A 22,872-nucleotide genomic window follows, 5' to 3' on the forward strand; every position below is an offset into this window, starting at 1 on the left:
GCCTGATAAAATATGAAGAGCCACAGCAAATTAGTGCTGCAGGGGCTTAAAGTGTGGCCTTGGGTGTGGTGGGAAATGAAGACGGGGAGGTGGGGAGAAGGTCCCGGATCACGGAAGGCCTTGTGTGCAATGTCACACATGGCAGAGGCCATGAGACCACGCCCGACAAAGAGCCATTCGTTTTGCAGAAAAGAAGTCATTGGTGACCCTAACAAGAGAACCTCTGCAGAGCGAGGAGACCAGAAGTCAACAGAGTTCAACAGCAAATGGGAGATACGGAAGCAGGGCTGGCTCTCTCCAGGAAACTGGAAGGGGAGGGAGGAGAGAGACTGAGTAGAAGCTGGGGGTGAATCGGGTCACGGTTTGCTCTAGAACGAATGTTTTTATGGGTTGATGAGAAGGCCCTAACAGAGCAGGGAGAGGAGATGACAGGCAGGTGAGATCCCTGAGAGAGTAAGACAGAGATGGACAGGTGGAAGGGGGCGTGGAAAGGAGAGGATGCCTCCTTCTCTGCACCCGGAAGAGAGGAGGTGAATAATAGCATGGTGTGACAGGTTATTTTGGGGGCTGAGTGCAGGAGGGAGATGGCGCCTGGGGAGTACGGCTTTCTGAAGCAGGAGGCCCAGGGGTGGTGAGGTGGACTCTGTGTAAACACAGAACACAGGTGTGGAAGGTCACTGAGGGAAGTGGAGGCCGATGGGACTCCCACCTGCCCTGAAGACCCACACTCGTACACTAAAAGTTGTGCACCCAGAGGCTCCCCTGTGCCAACTTGCTTTCCATCCTGAGTTTCCTTGCATTCTGTATTCTTGGCTACAGGGTGCCAAGCAGGAGGCAATACTTTAGGGAAAGCAGTGTAACTGGATTCAAATCAAAGGGCTTGCAGATTCTGTCACGGCCCAGGAGCACCCAGAGAAAAGAACCCCCTTCAACTCAGCTGGGCAGGCACAGCCACTGTCTGCCTCTGAAAGCTCCATGAGAGCCACCCCCATTCCCAACGTCACTGTCCCCTCTCTCTTTCTGGGTGACAAATGGAGAGAGGGAGGATGCAGAGGGAGAGGAGACACAGGAAGAGAGAGGTTGGGATGGAAGTAGAGTCTAATGGATGAGCAGGAAGACGCAGAGGAAAAAGAGAACAGGGCTTGGGGGTGAGGTCAGGAAACATATTTCACACAGTTAAGCATCAGGAATAATCCCACATACCAGATCTTTAGCAGAGAACTTTCTTTTACATCGCTGGCCCCCATTTGCTTCTGTGGCCTCATCAGCTGTCTTGAGGTCCCCTCATACCTCACACTTTGCTATCCCTCTGGGTCTTCACTGATGTCTTCCTTTCCTAGAATACTTTTATCTCATTCTCAGCCTGACTCACATACGCCTTCAAGGCTCAGCTCTGGGTTACCCCTTCCAGAAAGCCTTCCCCTACAACCCCCTGGCTGGCGTAGGCCACCAGTGCATTCATGACTCTCCACATGGCACATTTTCAGAGAACTTCACGTTACATCAACATAACCTACTCACATGTCTTTCTCTCCTACTAGACTCTGAGTTCTCTTGGGACAGAACTCAGAATTTGATTTATTTTTCTACCCCCAGAGCTTGGCACAGAATAGGCATCAATATAAGCCCACCAAACCAAGCCGAGTCAGGGTGATGCTCAAAACCTCACTCTTCTCTCATGGCTACAGGGATTGCCAGTAAGAGATAAAGACACTGGCTCCTGAAGGCCTTCCCCTTGTCCTGGACCATGAAGCACCTGGCTGTGCTGAAGCCCGGGGCACACGGCAGGGGAGAGGCTGTCTCTGTTGAGTTCTGGCTGTGGGTGGCAGAGACGTGGGCTGCTGTATTGCCCCTTGGAAGTGGCTCACCTTCTGTGGCCCAGCCCCAGAACCCCAGCTGGGATACAGATAGCAAAGTTATTTCTAGCATCTTTTATCTTAGTGGATTTCCTTACATCCTTTGGTACTGCTTTACACAAGGAAAGGTCAGAATTACAGAGGGACCCTGTGTCTCAAGGACATGTCACCTCCATTTCTGAGAGAACCAGTAGTGACCCGGGGCTCTGTGCTGTGTTTTGCCCAACACTTCAGTGCACGCTGTCATTGGGATGGCCATTATTCTTTTCTCGGGGAGAGATGGTGACTAATAATAACATCATGGGAAAAACAAATGCAAATCATTGAACAAGCAGATCCTGTAATGCATATTAATAATTCAAAGTAAATGCTAAATCTGTCCCTCAGGCCCCCAAAGAAAAGAACCTTCAAGCTTCCTGAACTTGATCTTCATGTCAGAGATTTGAAAGCTACATACTCTGAGTTCACAGCTTGGGCACTCAGGACGTCTGGGTGACTTAGAAAGACGGACCCTGGCTAGGGCTCCTCCTGCCCTGCCCCTCCACCCCTTAAATTGATTCCTCCTTGATGACACCACCCACTATCCCTTGTTGTGGGTTGAATGGTGTCCCCTCCCAACCCTTCCCAAAAGATAGGCTGAAGTCTTAACCCCTGATACCTGCGAATGTGACCTTATTTGGAAATAGAGTCTTTGCAGATGTAATCATGTTAAGATGAGGTCATGCTGGGTCAGGGTGGGTTCTAAGCCCAAGGAGTGGTGTCCTTCAAGGGGGAGAGAGACTTGTCACAGAGAAACAGAAGGCGCAGAGAGAGGAAGGCCACGTGAAGACAAGGCAGAGAGGGCAATTAGGGTACCACAGGCCAAGGATTGCCTGCGACCACCAGAAGCTAGGAGCTGATTTTGGATTCTTAGCCTCCAGAACTGTGCGGGAATAACTTTCTGTTGCTTGAAGCCACCTAGTGTGTGACACTTTGTGATGGCAACCCCAGGAAATGAATACTCCCTTCCCTCTCTATCTCTTCATGGGGGAGAAATGAGCTGTGTGGTTCCCATGGCTCTTGCCATTAGCCATGACCATATCCCATGAGATCATGACAGGACATTTGCCTGGAAGGTGTGGTGCCCCATTGGGTCCCTGGCTCTAGAGCAGGAAGCAAGGGAGAGAGACACCCAGGGAGAGCGAGGAATCAGCTATCATGAACGAGAGAAGGGACGGCACAAAAAAAGAGTCAGTGTTCATGAGGCTCCGATGGTGTATGTGGGAAAATAACTGGGTGAGAAAATAGCATGCAAGTCTCGGGAGTCCATATACCTAAATGCGGAAAAGCATGTAACACAAGGCAGAAAATGCAATTTCATAATACACCGGTTGGGACAGGACCTGTGAGCAAGTCCTATTTTAAAAGAAGAAAATAACCTTACAAGGTAGAATGCTGGAAGAATGTCGAATGTCAAGGAGATAAGGAACCGCATGAAAATGTGCAAATCTAAGGGTTGACGTAGATCAGAGGAGGAGAAAGGGACAGGTAGGATGCAAACCCCACAAACACAATGACTGATAGGCTTGTTTTGACACATAGGCTGACGCAGAGGAGAGGGCTGTTATTGCAATGGGCGGCTTAGGCTACCCGGACCTCCACTGGAAACCTCACGTGGCTAAAGGCGAGGCATCTGATGTATTCCTACCTCATCTCTGTGGCCATTTAATCTCACAGATTGATGAAGAAGTGACCAGCAGCAAAATGAAAGCCCTAGGATCCTTAGAGAAGGGTTATTACGCCATCTCGTTCATCCACTTGACAAACGTGTGGAGCCTTGAGTGGGTGCTGTGCGTTCATTTAAAATAAAGATGAATTCGGTAGGGCTCTTGCCCTCAAGAAGGCCTATGACTGGTACTGAGTGGGTTAGGCATAAATATCCCCCCAAATTACAATAATTTATACCATGATGGATACAAGAACCCCCCGTTCTAGGAAGCACAGAGGAAAGAAATCAGGGGTTTGGGTAAAATATCCAAAGAAGGGAAGAAACGTGGGCACAGGGCGACTTCTGTCTTAGATGCTAAGAAGGCACATTTTCAGATAAATGTGAAGGGGCAGGCAATTAGGAAACTCAGAAGCCTCTCTCTGTCATTGAAGGAGGTTAAGGCGATTCTAAGGAAGGAAGGAGATCAGGAAAGTTGCTCAGGGAACTCCCACTAACAGCTCAGAATTTGAAAAGAGAATATATACAAGATGAAAAGGAGTTCCCCTTAGAGATAAATGATGCTGCAGATCAGCGAGGATAATGGTAAAATGCTCCCGCCTCATATCGGCTCCTCCAAAACGCTGAAGCGAAGCTACTGGCCAGCTTGTTAATGCTCCCCGTCGGGCCCAGAGCAGAGCCTGGGAGAAGGTCTGTTGCCGGGGTGGGCGTCCTCAGGCTGGATGATGAGCACACAGCTCTCCTCACCCCCTACCTGCCCCTGTCCTCATCAAGAGAGCGGAGGGCGGAAAGAGAGAACGGACACCCAAGTGAGTAGGGAAATTGTAGGAGCCCCTGATGGGCTCCGACTGTGTGCAAGACTCCTGAGGGCCCGGATCCCATGGCGGGGGGCCAACGGGGAGACCAGAAGAGGTAGGAGGAGGCCAGAGCAGGGAAACACCATCCTGATCGCAACAAAGGAGGGAGGTGGATTGGGCAGTAGTGCCACTCAGAGACACCTAACCCGTGCTAGGCATGCATTCTCCCTTACAGATGGAGTGACTGCCCAAGGACACCCAGCCCTAGCCAAGCTGGGATTCGAATCTAGGGCTGTGCTGCCTCCAATACACTCTGCTACATTATGCAGGATACCATTTCTGTTCCTAATTTGGTGCCTGTGACTTGGGCAGAATATTTTTCTCTCTGAGGCTCGGTGCCCTTATCTGTAAGATAAAGCGACAGAAAATCTCCAGGCCCCCTCTCTGCTCCCACATCCTATGCTTCTCCTGGGATTCTAGACCAGCCTGATTCAGCTGCAGCCTGGCCCACAGACCCAGGTTCCCCCTCCTCACATCCCCTTGCCTGGTGGCCGGCCTGTGACTACTCACCAGCACTGTGTGCTTGTAGGCCCTGTGAATCACAATGCTGTAACCAAACACAGTCACATCCACCTGCTTGACCCACAGGGCCAGCGACGGGTCCCGGTCCTCATTCTTGGCCGTGACGACGAACTTGGGGAAAGTGTCTGAGCTCGGCCTGTTCCCTGTGGTGCACAGGATGAGTGGGCAGCTGGTCTGGAAGTCAAAGGGGTAGCCATCGAAGGTCAGGTAGTGGCCGTAGCCCGAGACAATGCAGGACGCATCGGTGCGGGGCTGACAATAGTACAGGCCGCCCTCCTCCATGCAGAACTCATCACCCTTGCAAGGGATGCTCTCGCAGTGGACGCTATTGTCTGTGCCATTGCAATAGCAGAAGATCTGGCAGTCCAGGTCCACCCAGAAGGTCTCGTTGGTGGCAAGCTGGTGCCCCTCAAAGTTGCAGCCACACTCGCTCCGGGGGACGCACTGGCTGCCCTGCAGGGCATAGCCCTCGTCACACTGACACGCCTCAGAGCAGCTGTCCACACAGATGGGGCCCAGGGCCAGGGTCTCGCATGTCTCCGTGCACATCACGCACTCCTCGAAATGGCTGTTCTCAGGGCATTCCAGAGCTGAGGGTGGCCAAGGAAAAGACAGGCTTGAGAAAGGGACAGGGGTCGGGGAGAGCGTGTGTGCACTCGCTAGACGCATGGGAGTGTGTGCACGCTGCACGTGCACTCTTATTTGTACAGCACGGTGAGCTCAGCACCGCTGTCGTCCTCATTCGGGGTGGCCAAAGGCTCAGCGAACCCCTCGAGCTCCTGTGCTCCTGGTGCACCTAGCTCTCCACACAGAAGATTCGACATGCTGAACCTTAGCTTGCAGCCCTACGTGTCAGGCACCGTTGTTGACGGTTTGGTATAACTTTGCTCAACAGCCTTGAGAGGCAAGCAAAGTCTTATCAACCCTATCTTACAGATGACAAACTCAAGTTCAGTGACTCAATTCAGTCCAGAAGTACCAGAGAGATTCGAATCTGGATCTCCCAATGCTAAGTCCCCTGACTTGAGGACTCTCGAGAGAGAGTGTGTCCTGGAAAGAATCGGCACTTTGGGGACCATGAAGACTTATGGGGACCATCTCTGAGGACAATACTTACCTAGTACAGTCATTCTAAGGATTAAAGACCTAATATATGAGGTCTATAGCACAGTCTCATTGAACAGTATGCCCTTCCCCTCTTCACACTCCCCTTCAATTCGGGTACACTTTATATAGGTATTTTTACTCTACAACGTGGCTCTCTCTTTGTCTTTCATTTCTCTGCTCCTCATGCCCTCTGGCCTCTTCTACCTCCTCTGCCCATGGTCACCGCCACCTTCTTCACTCACATTCTCTCCCCTGCCTGGATGGACCTCACAAAGCCAAATCCTACCCGTTTATCAAGATTCATTTCAACTTGCCCCTCTGTCCGGAAGCCTTCCCTGATAGATCAAGTCTCTGAGTCACAAAGTACACCGCATAAAATGCTAACAGCACGTGCCGCTCACCACCATGGAGCTCCAGGAAACCTTTCCACGTCTCTTTATTATTTTAGTCTGTCAGAATTTGACCTGGCCTGAGCATGGATGAATCCAGCAGCCAGAAGGAATTCTACCTACACATCTGTGTGGTCTACAGATCTGTGGAGGTCCCCATCATCACCTGGGAGAACAGGATCTTGCCCTTTTAAAACTTTCTTTTATGCCTACTATCCCTCCTTGATAGTGTTTTACAATCCAAGGACAGAGAGGACACTACAGAGAAATAAATTGCACGGTAATGAAAGCTCCGCCCACAAGCACCAACGCCGCGGTTCTGCACTGTGCTGAAAGCCAATCCTTTTCCTCTGAGCTAAAGGACCATCTCCACTCCCGTTGAGTACAGTACCATACGGCTTTGGAGTTGAAGGCTAGTTCAGCACTGATTAAATATGTCCGTATGGAGGGATTTTCACATTTGTCTCTAAATTATGAATGTTGTAACACTGACTGCAGGTTTATGGTGATAGCAAATACCATGACTTATTTAAATGGCTCTCACTTTATGACTTATTGTGTTGTCTGAATTTGTCTGAAAGTCTGGAACATACAGACGTGAAGTAATAAAACTTCCCCGGGCTCCTGAAATGCCTCTGTGAAATTATTTAATTGGGCAGCCTGGCTCTGCCGACAAGAGGGCTGGTTAAAAATATCTGAACACAGAAGCAGTGGTTGTCTCTCACTGGGGCCAAGGAAGATGGTGTTCCTGATTTTGGCGCTGTGGCCCAGTCCAGTCCCCAGCCTACGAGATCCCAACCAGATTAACCCCTTAGCACCCGAGTCTTCGTTATCAGATGTGCGTGCCCCCGTCTTTCTTGCCAGACCCACGTACGCAACGTCTGGCTGAGAAATGCTGGGTGATGTCTCAAGTGTGAGCCCCTACCCTCCACCTGGAGAAGCATGTTCTCCTTGGCTGCTTCTGTCCACATGTCTCTCTCTAAAAAAGGCATTTGTGTTTTTTTTAAATTTTTTAAGTTTTATTTATTTTTTGAGAGAGTGAGACAGCGTGAGTAGGGGAGGGTCAGAGAGAAAGGGAGACACAGAATATGAAGCAGGCTCCAGGCTCTGTGCTAGATGTCAGTGCAGAGCCCAACGCGGGGCTCGAACCCACGAACCATGAGATCATCACCTGAGCTGAAGTCGGGCGCTTAACCAACTGAGCCACCCAGGTGCCCTGAGGAAGTTCTTTTAAATGCCTTTTTTAGGGGTGCCTGGGTGACTCAGGTGATGATCTCTTGGTTCGTGGGTTTGAGCCCCGTGTCGGGCTCTGCACTGACAGCTCAGAGCCGAGAGCCTGCTTGGGATTCTGTGTGTGTCTCTCTCTATCAAAAATAAACATTAGAAAATATAAACAATTCTTAAAATTTTTTAAAAGGCTTTGGGAACATATTCTAAGGTCCCACTGGATGTGATGTCAGTGGAAACCCTGGAGCTTTTCCCCCTGTAGGGGACATATGGATGCACCCAGAATTCCAGCTGTAGGGTTCACAGCATCTGCTATGAATCCCTCCTCAGTGTGGCTAAGGGTCCCCAAGAATAATATCATAGCCTTTCTCTGAGATGACAGCCACTGAATGAGCCATGTGCTCCTTGGGCTCCCAAAGCCCAGAAACCAGAGATTTTAAGAGAAAAACAAATATGTATGTATGTCTGTAGGTATGCAGTGTCTGTGTGTTTGTTAGTTCTTAGCTCTAAGACGTTTCTGTTGAAAGCGCTTAGTGGCAAAGCAGGAATACTCCAATAGCAATGGATAAGCCTCACCCAGATCTTGGTTTCTAGTGATACTCTCCACCCAAGGGAATTAGGGCTTCTTGGAACAATGGGGCAGGGAAGGCCACAGGATGAATGTGGAGCATCTTGTTACACCAGAAAGTAAGAACATGACAGAGGCATGCCAAAAGGACATAGGAAGCAACTCGAAGACCAAACCTGGAATAATTTTAACACCAAAATCATTAACAAATGTAATAGGAAATATAAATAATTAAAAAATAGGAATCTGTGTGTCCACACTGATAAGATAGATGATTCACATTTAGGTTGCTATGTGTCCATCCATAGCTGACTAAATAAAGAAGTGGTGTCTCTATATCTATTATCTGTATCTGCATCTATGTATCTCTTTCTACCTATATCTATCTATATCTATCTATCTATCTATCTATCTTTCTATCTATCTACACACACAATGGAATATTTTTCAGCCATAAAAAAGAATGAAATCTTGCCCTTTGCAATGACATGGATGTCTATACAGGGTGTAACACTGAGTGAAATAAGTCAGAGAAAAACAAACACCATATGATCTCCCTCACATGTAGAATATAAGAAACCAAACAAATATGGGGCACCTGGGCAGCTCAGTTGGTTAAGTGTCTGATGCTTGATTTTGGCTCAGGTCATGATCTTGCAGTTCATGAGTTTGAGCCCTGTGTCAAGCTCTGTGCTAACAGTGTGGAGCCTGCTGGTTATTCTCTCTTTCCTCCTCTCTCTGTCCTTTCCCTATTTGCTTTCTTTCTCCCTCAAAGTAAATGAATAAAAACTTTAAAAAAAGAAACAAAACAAATGAACAAAGAAAAAAAGATAAACCAAAAAGAAACAGACTTGTGAATACAGAGAACAAATTGGTGGTTGCCAGAGGGTGGGTGGAGTGAGGGGTGAAATAGGTCAATGGAATTAGAAACATTCTTATAGTGATGAGCACCTAGAATTGTATAGAACTGTTGAATTGTGCTGTACACCTGAAACTGGTATAAGAGTGTATGTTAATTATTCTTCAATTAAAAAAAAAAAGATGGCTGAGGGGTGCCTGGGTGGCTCAGTTGGTTGAGCGTCTGGCTTCAGCTCAGGTCATGATCTTGTGGTTTGTGGGTTCGAGCCCCACATCAGGTTCTGTGCTGACAGCTAGCTCAGAGCCTGGAGCCTGTCTTCAGATTCTATGTCTTCCTCTCTCTCTGACCCACCTCTGCTCATGCTGTCTCTCTCAAAAATAAATAAAACATTAAAAAACTAAAAAAAAAAAGATGGCTGAAATAGATAAATGGATGGGTAGCTGGATGTATATAAATAGATGGCAAGAAGACACATAGAAGAGACAGAAGCCTCTTACTTATAGTACAATGACATCTATTGTTTGGTACAATGGACGGAGAGTGCTGGAGCTGAAAACCATCAGTTCATAATCATCATGCTAAAGATTGATACAAGCAAAGATCATCAGTGGGCACTAAACTGAGCAGGAGGATTTTGATATCTGCCTACAGTTAGCATTTTGCCCCATTTGCTTTATCAATCTCTCTCACACACTCTCTCTCTCTGCAGGATATCTTCACGGTCTTAAAGTATCTTCCCACGAGTTGCTCACTAGTTGCAAGAGAAAAAAAACCTTGCCTGCAGAGTGGAGACATTTGACACCTGACCAGGGGACCAACGTGCCCGTCACCACTGAGAGGAGGCTGGACTGACATGGTCCCCACATGCAATGTGATACCGTGAGAAAAACACACATCACCTGCACCGGAGTGTGAGAGGGGATGCTCAGCAGAACCTAATCATGAGGAAACATCAAACCCAAATGGAGAGCCATTCTATTGTAAAAGGTGGGAGGCTGCTGTCTTTAAAAATGACAATAAAAGAGAAAAGAGGAAGAAAGTTAAGGAACTGTTCCAGATTAAGGGCAACCAAAGAGACGTGACAGCTCTAACCACAATATGTGGTCCTAGCCTAGATCCATCCTGAGGGGAGAAAGAGCCATAAAGAACATTATGAGTCAACTGACCAAATTGAAATATAGATATTAAATGATTATATCAATGTTAAATGTCCTCAGGTCAGTGACTATACTGTGGTTCTATAAATGACAGTCATTATTCTAAGGAAATACACGCTGGAGTATTTAGGGGCAAGGAGTATGATGCATGTAACTACTTGCATATGCAGAGAGAGCACTTGAGAGAGAATGATAAGGCAAATGGGGCAAGATGCTAACCGCAGGTTAGTCCGGGTAATGGGCACACAGATATGCTTGCAACTTTTCTGCAACTTTGAAATTATTTCAAAATAAAAATTTTTGAGAAATCAACAAACTTAGAAAGAGATCTAATGGAAGTGAGAAACACAGATGTAGACGATGGAATCTTAGTGGTGGCATTGGTTTGGGCTCAGGGCTGATCTTTTTGGTGGGGAAGGTATGGGTGCTGAAGCCCAGGTGGGGTTAGCCCTTGCTCCAGGCATGGGTGCTGCCCTCTCAGCCATACCTTCTCCTGCCTTTCTACATCGCCCTTCCCTCCAGCCTCCCCCACTGCCCAGGGTGTTATATGTCAGGTCTTCTCAGCAATTATTCTAATCGCTACTACCACTGCCACTGCCCTGCTGAGCGGGGTCAGATACTCTGGGCACAAAATGAAAAAACAGCAACATGGGACTCTCTTCATGGCCATTGTCAGGCTTGCCCCTGGGAGCAGCACTAATCTGTACTCCGTGAAAGGCACCCTGAGGGATCACCTCTGTTAAAAGAATGGGAGTCCTTCTTTCCCAAGAAAGAAGACACCGATGGGGCCATTGCAAGGACTTCTAGTCTTTGATATGACGTCTCCTCCGCTAGATAAAACCAGGAGTCCAGAGGATGGCTAATCCTTCTACAATGAAGAGATACTGTGTGATTAGAAACAGAATTAAAGGTGAGGAACAGTTTGGTTTGGGGTGATGGGCCTTCCAAAGGACACATCAGATGAGGAGGGGACACATAAGATTCAGACTGTCCTGGAGTTCAATACCCCCACCTCCCGGGTGGCCTCCCGCTTCGGTAGCCCCGACTTACGGCAGAAGTCATAGGTCCGCCAGGGGCCCACCTCCACGTCGGCGTTCTTGCACGCGCTTGCATACCGGGCCACAGAGTCACAGAGCTCCGACTCGTTGCCTCCGCTCTGGCACAGGCGGAAGAGGCAGGTGCGGTAGTAGGCAGTGACGTTGACTACCCCATGGCACTCGAGGAAGGAGCTGTTGGAGGGGTCATTGATGATGCCACACCTGGAGCGGCTCCGGTAAAATTTGAGCAGCTCTGAGTCGTTGTTGCAGGCCTTCAGCAGGTCCCCACACTCCCCATTGCAGATCTCCTCGAAGGTCGTCCAGCTTTCCAGGAACACCGCCAGGTTGTCCGTGCACTTGCCATTGGGCAGACAGAACTCGTCGCTGGCGTTTGCATTGAAGAAGCCACACAACCCACCGGTGCAATTGAAGTAGGCAGTGGAGAGCCGGATGTATAGCAGTCCAATGTCGGTGTATTGGACTGTCACAACGCCCTTGGACTCTACTGTCGTGCTGTTTCTGTTGCGATAAATTTCCAGCTTCCCCGAAGGATGGAAAAATGGTAACTCCACTTCCTGACCATTCAGCTGAAAAAAATCAAATCACCATCATCAATTCCAGATGCACACAGAGTACCCACGATTTCCTAGGCTGTGAAATAAAGACGTGGTTCTGTCCAGTGACTCGCCCTTTGAGAAATGTCAAGAAGCTGACAGTCTATGGAAACCACACAGACAGACACAAACTGTGTTTTCATGGGCACCTCTGTTTCTTTCTTTCTACTCCTCTGTCTCAACACATTTGCTGTTGATGTGTGTATGCATATGATCCTAAGCTAGCCCCAAACCCAAGTGAAACGTAGGCAAAAGATATATACATGGCTTCCTCCTTCTGCGAGATGGCTCCTTTTCATGGACGGCGCCCCTTCTTCCCCAGCTTTCTGGCTCCTTCCGTTCCTTCAACTTTGACTGTTCCTGTGTCCTAGCCCCTTGGAGGTATACAGTTATCTAGCTGTCCATCCACCTTATCTACCTTTTACATTCTTTTAATAAATTAATTTCTGCCAGTGTGTCAATGGGAATGAAAACAGCTTTTTTCCATCTGCGGATGTGTGCTTTGTCTTCGTGCACATTACAGCACTGCATTGATTTTGTCTTCTAAATTAGATTTCACGTTGGGCCAGGAGTCGGGAGAGCCTCCCTCCTGTCATGCCAGCTCACCACCACTCAGCTGTGAGCTCCCCATGCCCCACGTAGCCCTGTGGGGTCTTCACGTACAAACAAACTAGATGATTCCTAACGGTCCTTCTACAACTTATGATGGGGATGACTAATGAATATTTCAGACCAGGCCAGAGGGGCAGGAGGTGCGATGGCGGGTACCCTTTGCATTACCCCAATGGGTTCCCATCTGTAGGTAGGAGAGTCAGTATAGTACAAGGTAAAGAGCACAGACTTCGAAGCCAGCCTGCCTGGGCCCACATATCACTTTATGGCAGTGTGTCCCTGAGGAAGTTACTTAACCTCTCTGTGCCTCGGTCTTCTCATAAATAAAAGGTAAATGAGGATGAAAACATATCCCCCATAGGCTAGGTGGGATACTGCTGAGAATAGTGCTTGGCACACAGTAAGTGTCTGGTAAGCATTGGCTGTTACGCAGACCTAGTCCTGCTTTAGCCATGTCTAATTTGAGAGACTCCAGCCTCACTCCATTTCAGCCCCTGAGAGACTGATTTAGTGCCAGACATCAGACTGTGCTCCCCTTCGGAGTCCCTGCCTTCCTGGAATCCACTCACAGTCAGAGGCAGAAAGGCACACCGGAAGAGTATGGCTCCTTCACTTGGCGAGAAGCATCAGAAAACCCCCAAGGACAGCGGGAGTCTTACCTTGACTTCCGAAGCCCCGACTCCTCCAACCTTGACCTCCTGGTCAGCCACCAGGATGCGAAGACCCCGCAGCCAAGCCGGCCCCGCGTCGGGCTTCTTCTTGTTGATGTCGATTTCCAGATACTCAGGCCGCTCGGGGCAGGTCTTGAGGAGGGTGTAGGAGAACTCGGCGGGGAAGGCGTAGGCCGCGCCGTCGAAGGTGTGTAGGACCTGGTTCTGGCTGAGCAGGCACACGGTCTCGCGCTTGGGGAAGCAGCCCTGGTAGCCGTCCTCCACTGCGCACACCTCCCCGCTGCGGCATGTCTTGTTGAAGCAGTAGACGTCCCCGCCCTCCTCGCACAGGCACTGCACCGTGCAGTTGGCCGTGGCCCAGAAGAACTCCCCCATGGTGTAGTAGTGGCCGTCGAAGTCACAGCCGCACTTGTGCAGCGGGACGCACTGGCTGGTGCTGAGGACGAAGCCTTCGTTGCACTCGCAGCCCTCGGTGCAGGGCGTGGCACAGTTCTGGGAGGCTGTCAAGTCGGAGCAGGTGTCCGGGCAGCTGCTGGTGCACACGGAGTAGTGGCTGAAGCTCGGGCACTGCACCGTGGACACTGACGTCGGGGGAGAGGAGAGAGCGTGACAACAGATGAATGCCCTGAGTGCTGACCTCGGGGAGCCCCCACACACGGGGCGAGGGGGCTGGGGGAAGGGCGCTCATCGGGGAAGAGACTTTGCCGTTGCGCCTCTAGGAATAATCTCGATGCTTTGCGACAGCTACGGGGCAACGTGATTGAATCGTGAACTTTTTGACTCTCGTGTAATCATCTTGACTGAAGTAAACCCCAGGTGGCATCCTAATTGGACTACACTGATTATTCAACATCGATTTAGTATTGGGTGATCTACAGCCACTAGATCTTCAGCTCCAAGATCTTCAGCTGATGGACAAAGAAGTTGATTGATCTGATCTGAAACAGCATAGCCTAGTCTTAGGAGGAAATAAATCCAACTTGCAGGAGAAATGAAAAGATGTAAAGGTGGGAGGAGCCATTTGGAAACGTGACATTTCTAACAGGGACACACTCGAAATATTTTAGTGATGACTATGAAAGACTATGAAAATGAGTACTGTAGGATCTTAAAAATAAGAAAGGACCTTGGTTATGGGAAAGAATTTGTGTGCCTGCACCTCCAGGAGACTGGGTGGGAGTTAGATGTCTCCTCAGGCCTTTCTTGCCTCGGAAGCCTCTGGTTCTCATTTTAAGAACATGGGAGTTTACATAAATGCTTGAATCTGGTTGAATCCCAGCGGCAGGGGCTCCAGGGACTGCTAACCTAGCTCTCTGAATTAACCAGAATTCATACCACTAACATGAGAGAGAGTGGGTGGGCAATGTGGAACATAGAACCACGAGGGAAGAAAATAGCCATTATAGGCAATTTAGTTAGGTAATTTGGATGTTCTTAGATTATACAAGGATAAAAAAAAAAAAGCCATATTCAATCTCAACTCGAGTACACTCCCGGCATACTTAGAGGCTGGTCAGTCACACAATAAGAAAACACTGTAGTAGTTTGATCAGCTAACAATTCTGATACATGATGATTTTGTGAATCCAACCTATACTGAGAGGCAAGGAAAACCTCCCTTTGGTCTCGGAACTGAAAGAAACTTTGAAACCTTCTCACCTGCGTGGGAACCTAAAATGCATATTTTGCATATAATGCATATAATGTTCTGTGTACTCATTCAAGAAAACCAAGGGTCAGGAGAGAGAATTCTGAGAAGCTGGGTTGTTTTTGTTTGCTTGCTTGTTTTAAACATTTATATAATTATGAAAAGAGAGGTTAAGTGGGATAGAAGGAGAACACGAGACAACTAAATTGTACAAAATGCTTCATGCTGAATTTCCCCCACGCTGTTGGGGCTCTTTCCTAACCACTTAGCAGTTCCGAAAAAGGGGTTTCTTTCTGGTGTTCTGTGCTCCCTGGCTGCATCCTTTATCCCCCTGGTACCAGTGGGTCAGCAGAAATGTGACAGAGCAAGAGACACAAAACCTAGAGGGACAGAAGGTGGAGAAAAAAGAGTCAAGGAACAGATGCTTCTGGGTTCCCTTGGGAGGTGAATTTCCCCCAAAGCTGGTTTTGATTACTCAGACCAGCAACTGTGTTTACTTGATGGCCACAAAAATAGCCACCCCCACCTCTAAAAATCACACCCCCTTGCTTAACTCGGGGATAACCACCCCTGGGACAGGGCCTTCCTCCAGCCAAGCATTTCCTGCCACTCACTCCATGTTTCTGGGCCATTTATGCTTATCATTGGTCTCTTGTTTTCTGGCTATGGTATTGGGTGGGCCGGAAAAATAAAGATGCTTTTACTGTTCATTCTTCATAACATGTCACTATTTTAACTTCACCCTCACTCTTGGGCAATGTGTCTTAACAAGGAGATTTTTGAGGAGCCCAGAAACCCTCTCCCTGGCCCCATGCATGACCATACTTCCATTTGATTGAGATGCCAGCTTACCACACCCGGTCTGGACCCGCCAGTCTCCGATTGGAATGCCGAGGGCCTGGCACACGAGCGCATAGGCTTGGATGGCTTGACAAAGGAGTGTCCCGTTGTCCCTCACGCTGCACAGGTCATACACGCAGCTGTGCACAAAGGCTGTGGGGTCCACGACGGTGCCACACTCCCACAGAGGGCCGTCCGTCTTGTTGAGGAAGCCACAGTAGTCCGAGCCAAAGAAGAGGGCTTCCGTGGCTGTGTCACACAGGGTGCAGTTGTCCACGCAGCCCGAGTCGCACTTCCAGTCAGCGTGGTAGACCCGCCAGCTCTCTCCTAGATCTAGGACAGACATGGCCGGCCTGCCATCAGGGCGGAGGAAGTCGTCCAGTGGGTTTTTATTGTAGTTCCCACAGAGCCCGCATGTGGAGTTTATGTAGGAGCCTGGGATGGAAATGGAGGCGTAGTGCTGGCCGTCAAATGTCACTAAGAGCCCAAAATCCGTTTCCACGGCAGTAGACATGCCACTCTGGTAGATTTTCACCGCCCCCAAGTCTAAGGTGACCGGCAAGGAAGTCACTAGGTCATTAACCTGCCAACAACAGTAATAGTAAAAGGCAGGTCAGCAGGGGCCAGGGCAATGGGTCCAGTGGAGATCGGGAAAGGGAGACAAAGCCACACAGTCTCCAGAGAGAATGGTCCTCCCGAAAGGCCTGGGCTCCAGCAAGCTTGCCTTCTGTTATGGCAGAGCCTGGGGGAGCCACAAAAGCAGGGTGGCATGGGCCAGCCGAGCGCTGTGCATTTGAGCAGTGACAGGCGTACATTGCCATTACTGCTCTAGACACCGCTGGGGACCAGGTGGTTGTCAACCCTTCCTGGCTGGCTCTAGGGCTGGCTTCAAGTCTTTTTGTGAAAGACTAGAGATCCTGTTTTCTTTTTTACATGTCTAAATTCATTCTTTAAGTCTCAACTGATGTCGCATCTTTTCCATGACCTCGTTGCTGCCTATAGCACTCCCTGGCCCCTCCTCCAAGCTGAAATGTGTTCCATGCAGCCCTGGTATTATTCTGAGTGTGTTACCCTGTCACCTCCTAATACCAGGACTCTTGTCATGTAATCATTCAGCAACACGAACAAATGTATGCGCCTACTGTGTGCCAAGCACTATGTTAGGTGCTAAGGAATAAAGAATAGAGAAAATAATTGTCCCCACCCCTTATGGACGTCTCAGTCTACTGAGGAAGAGAGACACAAATAGATATTTATAGTGTTTTAAATACGCATTAATGGATCATTCAATGGGAGGATAGTAAATGACCACTATATCCGGCCTAGGAGGGTCAAAGGAGACTTTTTGCAGGCAGGAAGTCTGGGTCTTTAAAGAAGAACAGAAGTGCCCAAAGGAAGGTTGGGCGCAGGGAATTCCAGGACAAGAGAGTAAAGGCAGGTGGTTAGAAACAGCTCCGTGAATATGGGGATGCTCATTGGGAGGGGTGGCCAGAGATGAAGCTGGAGACACGGGCAAGGTACACAGTCATTCATTCAGCAAATGGCTATTTAGGCCTCTCTGTGTGCCAAGTGCTATTCTAAGAGTCGGGGATTTGCTTTGAGTGAAATGGACACAAATCTCTGCCCCATGGAACTTATATTTTAGTTGAGCAGACCAAAACCAAACAAAATAAATAATTAAAATATATAGGTATGCTAGGTGAAGTGTGATGCAGAAAAATAGAATAGGAAATGGGAATCAAAAGGGCCGGAAAGAGGGTTTTTAATTTGAAACAGGGTGATGGGGAAGGGGATATTTGAGATGAGGAAGCAAGCCACAAGCTTATCTGGGGTGACAGTGGATCACACAGAGGTGACAGCCAGCTCTGAAGGTGGCGTGTGTCTGGGTGCTCCCAGCGTGCCTGAAGCAGAGACAGTGAGGAGAGGGCAGTGGTAGATGATGCCAGAGAGATAAGAGGAGCCAGAACAGGTAGACCTTTGTCAGCCATTGTAAAGAGTTTGGCCTTGACTCTGAGCAAGATGGAGAGCCAAGAGGGTGTCTAGAGCAAATGATGGACATGATCTGACTTCCGTTCTGAAAGAATTCCTCTGGCTTTCGTGTTGGATGCAGACCCTGGAGGACTACTTTGAAGCCATGTTTTAAAACAAAACAGATTCCACAAAAACAAAAACAACTTGGGTTTCTATGCTGCCAAGAATGCCCCAAAAGGTTGTAAGTAAGGGAATGACGTAGTCAGATTTGCATTTCAGAAAGCCCGCTCTGGCCAGCAGGTCAAGATTAGAAGCAGAGAAACCAGATGGGAGACTGATGCAAAAATCCAGGGGCAATGGAGCCTGAGAGCCTAAACTACGTACAGACTTGAGAGAGTGGAATGAACTCATGGAGTCCACTCAGTAGGACCTCGTGTTTTTGCAGTGGGGAGCAAGAAATAGGGCCCCGTCAAGAGAGAGTCCCAAGCGTCTGGCTCACGTAAGCAGGTGTCTTGAGAAAGCCCAACAGAAAGAGCTCGTCTTCTTCTTTTTCACATTTAACCTGCCCACCGCCTGTGGACATCTCGTTTGTAGCCCGGGATGGGAAGGTGACCCTAGATCGGTCCTGGGCAGGACACACGGTGAGTGCATGGTTAATACCCTGGAGCTATACTGATTTCGGGCACACAGGAAGGATAAGGGTCTTTCCAGCCACTATTGTTGCTATTTCCTGAGTCTTCTAGGAAGTGAGGCCCTAGCCTGTCCACGCATCTCTCCAAGATTTACTGTGGCAGATGCCATGTGCAATCATCTGTCTCTAATAGGAGGGGGGACAAAATATAGGCTTGAGAAATAAGCTATCCTATAGAGAGCTACAAGTAGAGAGAAAAACCTAGGAATTGACTGATCAGTCCTTATCTCCTAGGTAGCAGTTTAGCCCACGAGGGTGAGAACAGCCATACGATAAGAAAGGTCAGCTAGCAAGAGCCCCGAATGACTATTATGTGCTGTCCATGCTGAGACGGAGAATGATATCTTCCCCCAAGGTTAGTATAACTGTAAGTGCCAAATATGCCCATTGCTGAGTACCCTCCTCCACTCTCTTGCGCTCCTGCTCACAAGGGCCGTCTTTTGTATCTCGAAGCAAAACCACGGGGTGAACTGTCTCTGGATATTCCGACAGTCCCCCCTGTTCCTCTGCATCGGATCTTGTTCCACTTAGACTGACTTAGGCCCTAGGCTGACCTCAGGCACTGCTATTTTCCTGTTCATACCTTTCTTCCTGGTGCAAGTGTTCATCGCAGGCCTGTTCACTCCCAACAGAAAACATGTCTCCTTTAAACCACCAATTAGAGAGACATTGTGTTTGGCCCCTGCAGGGCTCAGAGGAGCTCCTGGGTGATGTCTTATCGCATCCCACCGGCCTCAACTCTAGACTAGCTACTCGCAGATGAACCTCTTCTTTTCACTTCCCTTCTTCTGCATGTGTTCTAGCCACATCCCTGTGTGATATTGTCTCTCCCAGGATGTGGGTATTGGGGGGAGGGAGTGTGGTGGTTAGGAGACAGAGGTAGAATTGTAGAAGCATAAGTCTTAGAACTAAAAGGGATCTGGGCGGCAGTGGCAATGTGGGAGCCAGCACGTACTAGGTGCCCGCCGTGTACCAGGCTGTGTACTAGATGTCACACATGTGGCTATTCTAGTTCATCATTGTGACAAGCTTAGAAGGACATGATCTTCCCCCTTTGCAGATGAGGACATTGAGGTTCAGAGCTCGCATGGCTGGTAGGGGACAGTCACTGCTTTCTGCTGCCTTTATCCCGGTGCTGAAGAGAAATAGCCTATACGGCAGTCATAGAGCCCTGCCTCCTAGACACTATTACCCCATTTTACAGAAGGAAAACAAGGGGCTCAAAGTACACTCAGCCGGCAGTGGTCACACAGGGACTGAGCAGATCTGACCCCAGAATCTGAGTTCTTCCTCCCCATATGCCATTTGGCCTTGAAGCTCTGGAGTACCCTAAATGACTTGAGTTTATTTGCGGGGAAAATATGAAAACTGATAAGCATTAGTTAGAAGGAGACATTCATTACATTATGGATGTTACTTGGCTATCTTTAGCCCTTATTAGTATATACAATCCTAAATTGTTTGTTTTCTTATTTGAAAACAATCCAAATAGGGAAAATCCATATACAAGCACCAGGCCCCAGCATACGAAGAAAGGGGATCTATAACATCCCAAGAACAGATCTTGCTAGCCCTTCCAGCAAGGCCAAGTGTGTCTAAACAAGTCAGCTGCCTCACAGGCATTTCTTTTCTTTTCTTTTTTTAATGTTTTTATTTATTTTTGAGACAGAGAGAGAGAGACAGCATGAGCAGGGGAGGGTCAGAGAGAGAGGGAGACACAGAATCTGAAGACAGGCTCCCGGCTCTGAGCTAGCTGTCAGCACAGAGCCCGATGCAGGGCTCGAACCCACAAACTGTGAGATCATGATTTGAGCCAAACCCAGAGTCCCAACCGACTGAGCCACCCAGGCGCCCCTCACAGGCATTTCAAAGGCTCCTAGCTTCTGTCTCTCTCTCTCTGCCTGTCCCCACTTGACCCTAGGTGTGGGCTCCACTGTCCTTGGAGTCACACTCCACACCCCACCCGCCCCGCCCAGCAGAGCAAGTGTATCAAGAGACATGGGAAAGCCGTTTGGCCAAAGGAAAAGGAAGCCATTGTTAGCTCACAGTTGGAGTCACATAACCTTTTCTTTCTGAAACATTTACATGCACGTCCACATCTCCCTGTCGCTACAGAAAATTGAGGAAGCCGTGCCCTATGCTTGGACGATGGAAAAGAGCCACACAAAATTAGCAGAGCTGCTGGGCCTGAAAGAAATGGCAATGCTCCTTTCCTTCTGGAAAAAAAAAGTCTGACTGTGAGTGAAAAAAGATTTTTAATCAAAATGGAAAATAGAAATAAAGCATAAAGCTTTCTTCCTCCACTATGATATCATAGACATCCGTCCCCCACAGTACAGGCAAGCAGGAGAAAGCCAGAGAACATTTTTCTAGCTTGAAATAGTAGCATCTATCTGTAAGAATAAGTATTGTGCTCAATAGCACAATGGAAACTTAACAGGGAAAAATGCCAGACTTCCGTACCCCAACTCTTACCTTGATTTGATATACAGAGCTTTCCCTAGAGAGACTAACCAAATAACAGACAAATTGGCATTTCAGGCACAGTAAAAGCTCACTTTTCTAATTATGACCATGATAAGCTACACAGACCTAGGCCGGGCAGAGCCAGAAAAAGTGGAATTAGTTCCTTGGTCCTGCCTTGTGGGACATGCAGGGTCAGTTAAAACTACAACACATATTTAAAAGAAAGAAAGAAATCCCCCGCCCTGGCATCAGTTCTGGTTTATAATCTCCGTAATGACCTCCGTGCATGGGGATTAAGGATGGCACGGGGTGGCCATAATCCACCCCTTGTGGTCTGGGTTATTATTCCCTGAATACATGGTGGCAACAAGCTTTTTATTAACATTGTGAAAATTGGGGCCTCCACAAATTGAGTAATTGCTAGTGGCTTCCCGCTCTCCCTCCTTTGTGGATGTGCCTGCCTGACATCCAGGTGGGCAGAGACGGGAATCATTTGCATATGCTAATCGGGCCAACAGAGATCCACCTTCCTCTCTCTTATTCCTGGCTGGAGGAGGAGGCTGTTAGAGGGTGTTTGGGCAAAGCCTTCTCAGAACCTTCCCGCCAAGCCCCACGAAATTGCTCAGCAAGCCTACTCCAGGAACCCTACCGGGGCCATGCCTCTGGAAACATCAAGCAATTTGGAGCTTTTTCTAACAATGAAGCAGTAGCTTTGGGGCCAATGGGATGGGGGATGGGTAAGGACCGCGAATGAAAGGCCGCACTGAGTTATGGGCACAGGGCACTCTGCATTGGTGCCATTTCCAGGGCATGAGCATGTGGTTACTGCTATTGTAAGCCAGGTCTCTGAGAAACTCAGCTTGCCTCTCTTCCCAGGTGCTTCTGAACTTGGACATGCGTACATGTGAGAGCGTGTGCGTGTGTATAGGTACCATGTTTATGAGGTAACTAGGGATTTCAATGTACTTGTCATTATATGGCAGAAAGAAATATTGAGGAGAGAGCTTAGGTTGGCTCCTGTACAAATAAAATTTAGCCTAGTGAAAAAAATGTTATAAGCTATTTGCCAGGAAAGAAGGGTCAAGAATCTCTTCCGTACAAATATCAGATAGCACTACCAGTAGATGTGGGGAAGTCTTCCCCTGGCTGAAGATTCTCCAGCTTCTCCAGCTTCCCAGGAGGGCTGGAGAGGGTCTCACCTTGACTTTTCCATAGCTTCCTTTGGGGATGAGAATCTTGTAGCCATTCACCTCCACAGAGAGCTCCTTCACCCAGGAGACGGCTGAGCCCCCGCGGTGCTCGTTTTTGGCCTCCACGCTGAAGAAGGGGAGGCTGGAAGTCTGCAAACACTGTCGGGCCAACAGGTAGGCACAGGAGCCTTGGAAGTGGAAGAGGAAGCCATCAAAGGTGTGGTAGTGCGGCTCCCCGAACACCACGCACGTGCTGGTCTCCACGGGGCTGCAGTAGAAGAATTTGCCTTTGGGTTCACACACTTCGTAGGGGCTACAGGAGGCCTCCTGGCAGTAGATCTCATTGTTGAAATCCAGACAGCGGCATTTGATGGTGCAGTTCAGGTCATCCCAAAACACCTCCCCTCGCCGAAGGAACTGTCCTGGGGAAGAATGACATTAGAGCCAACATTTATTGAGCAATTACCCTCCATGCCAGGCATTGGGCTGAATACTTTCCCTGCATTATACCGTGGGATCCACACAAGACCGCTATCTGGCAGGTATTACCGACCTCACTCGATAACAGGGGAAACTGAGGCTAAGAGGAAGTTGAGTCACCAATTCAACCAAGTGCACTCAGCCACTCAGGAGTGAAGCCGGGATTCGAAGCCGAGGCTGTGGGAATCCAGTCTCTTCTTGGCATCATCGTCTCCACAGCTGGAGAACACACACTCATTCAAGGAAAGACACATCATCTTAATCCATGGCAAAGGCTATGACACACAGGAGTCATAGCCTTTTTTTCAGGAAGAAGAAGAAGAGTATTCCAGAAACAAGCCCAGCTTTTCCTGGAAACAGCAACACAGACTCTTCACGCGCTAATTTGTTCACTTATCCATTCAT

The 22,872-nt window shown here is 48.7% G+C and overlaps 1 protein-coding gene across 1 annotated transcript in view; it reads right to left on the bottom strand.

Moving 5' to 3' along the window:
- TECTA (tectorin alpha) overlaps positions 1–22,872 on the bottom strand; it is a 72,949-nt gene that overhangs the window by 36,023 nt on the left and 14,054 nt on the right. Inside the window, exons 6-10 of the mRNA XM_029957700.1 lie at positions 21,997–22,409; positions 15,682–16,252; positions 13,170–13,762; positions 11,298–11,871; positions 4,929–5,530 (exon numbers count right to left, since the gene is read on the bottom strand). Coding sequence (XP_029813560.1) covers positions 4,929–5,530; positions 11,298–11,871; positions 13,170–13,762; positions 15,682–16,252; positions 21,997–22,409 — 2,753 coding nt within the window. The remainder of the gene's footprint in view (positions 1–4,928; positions 5,531–11,297; positions 11,872–13,169; positions 13,763–15,681; positions 16,253–21,996; positions 22,410–22,872) is intronic.

Source organism: Suricata suricatta, chromosome 11 (genome assembly GCF_006229205.1).
Source record: "Suricata suricatta isolate VVHF042 chromosome 11, meerkat_22Aug2017_6uvM2_HiC, whole genome shotgun sequence".
In the NCBI taxonomy this organism is placed as follows: Eukaryota; Metazoa; Chordata; class Mammalia; order Carnivora; family Herpestidae; genus Suricata; species Suricata suricatta.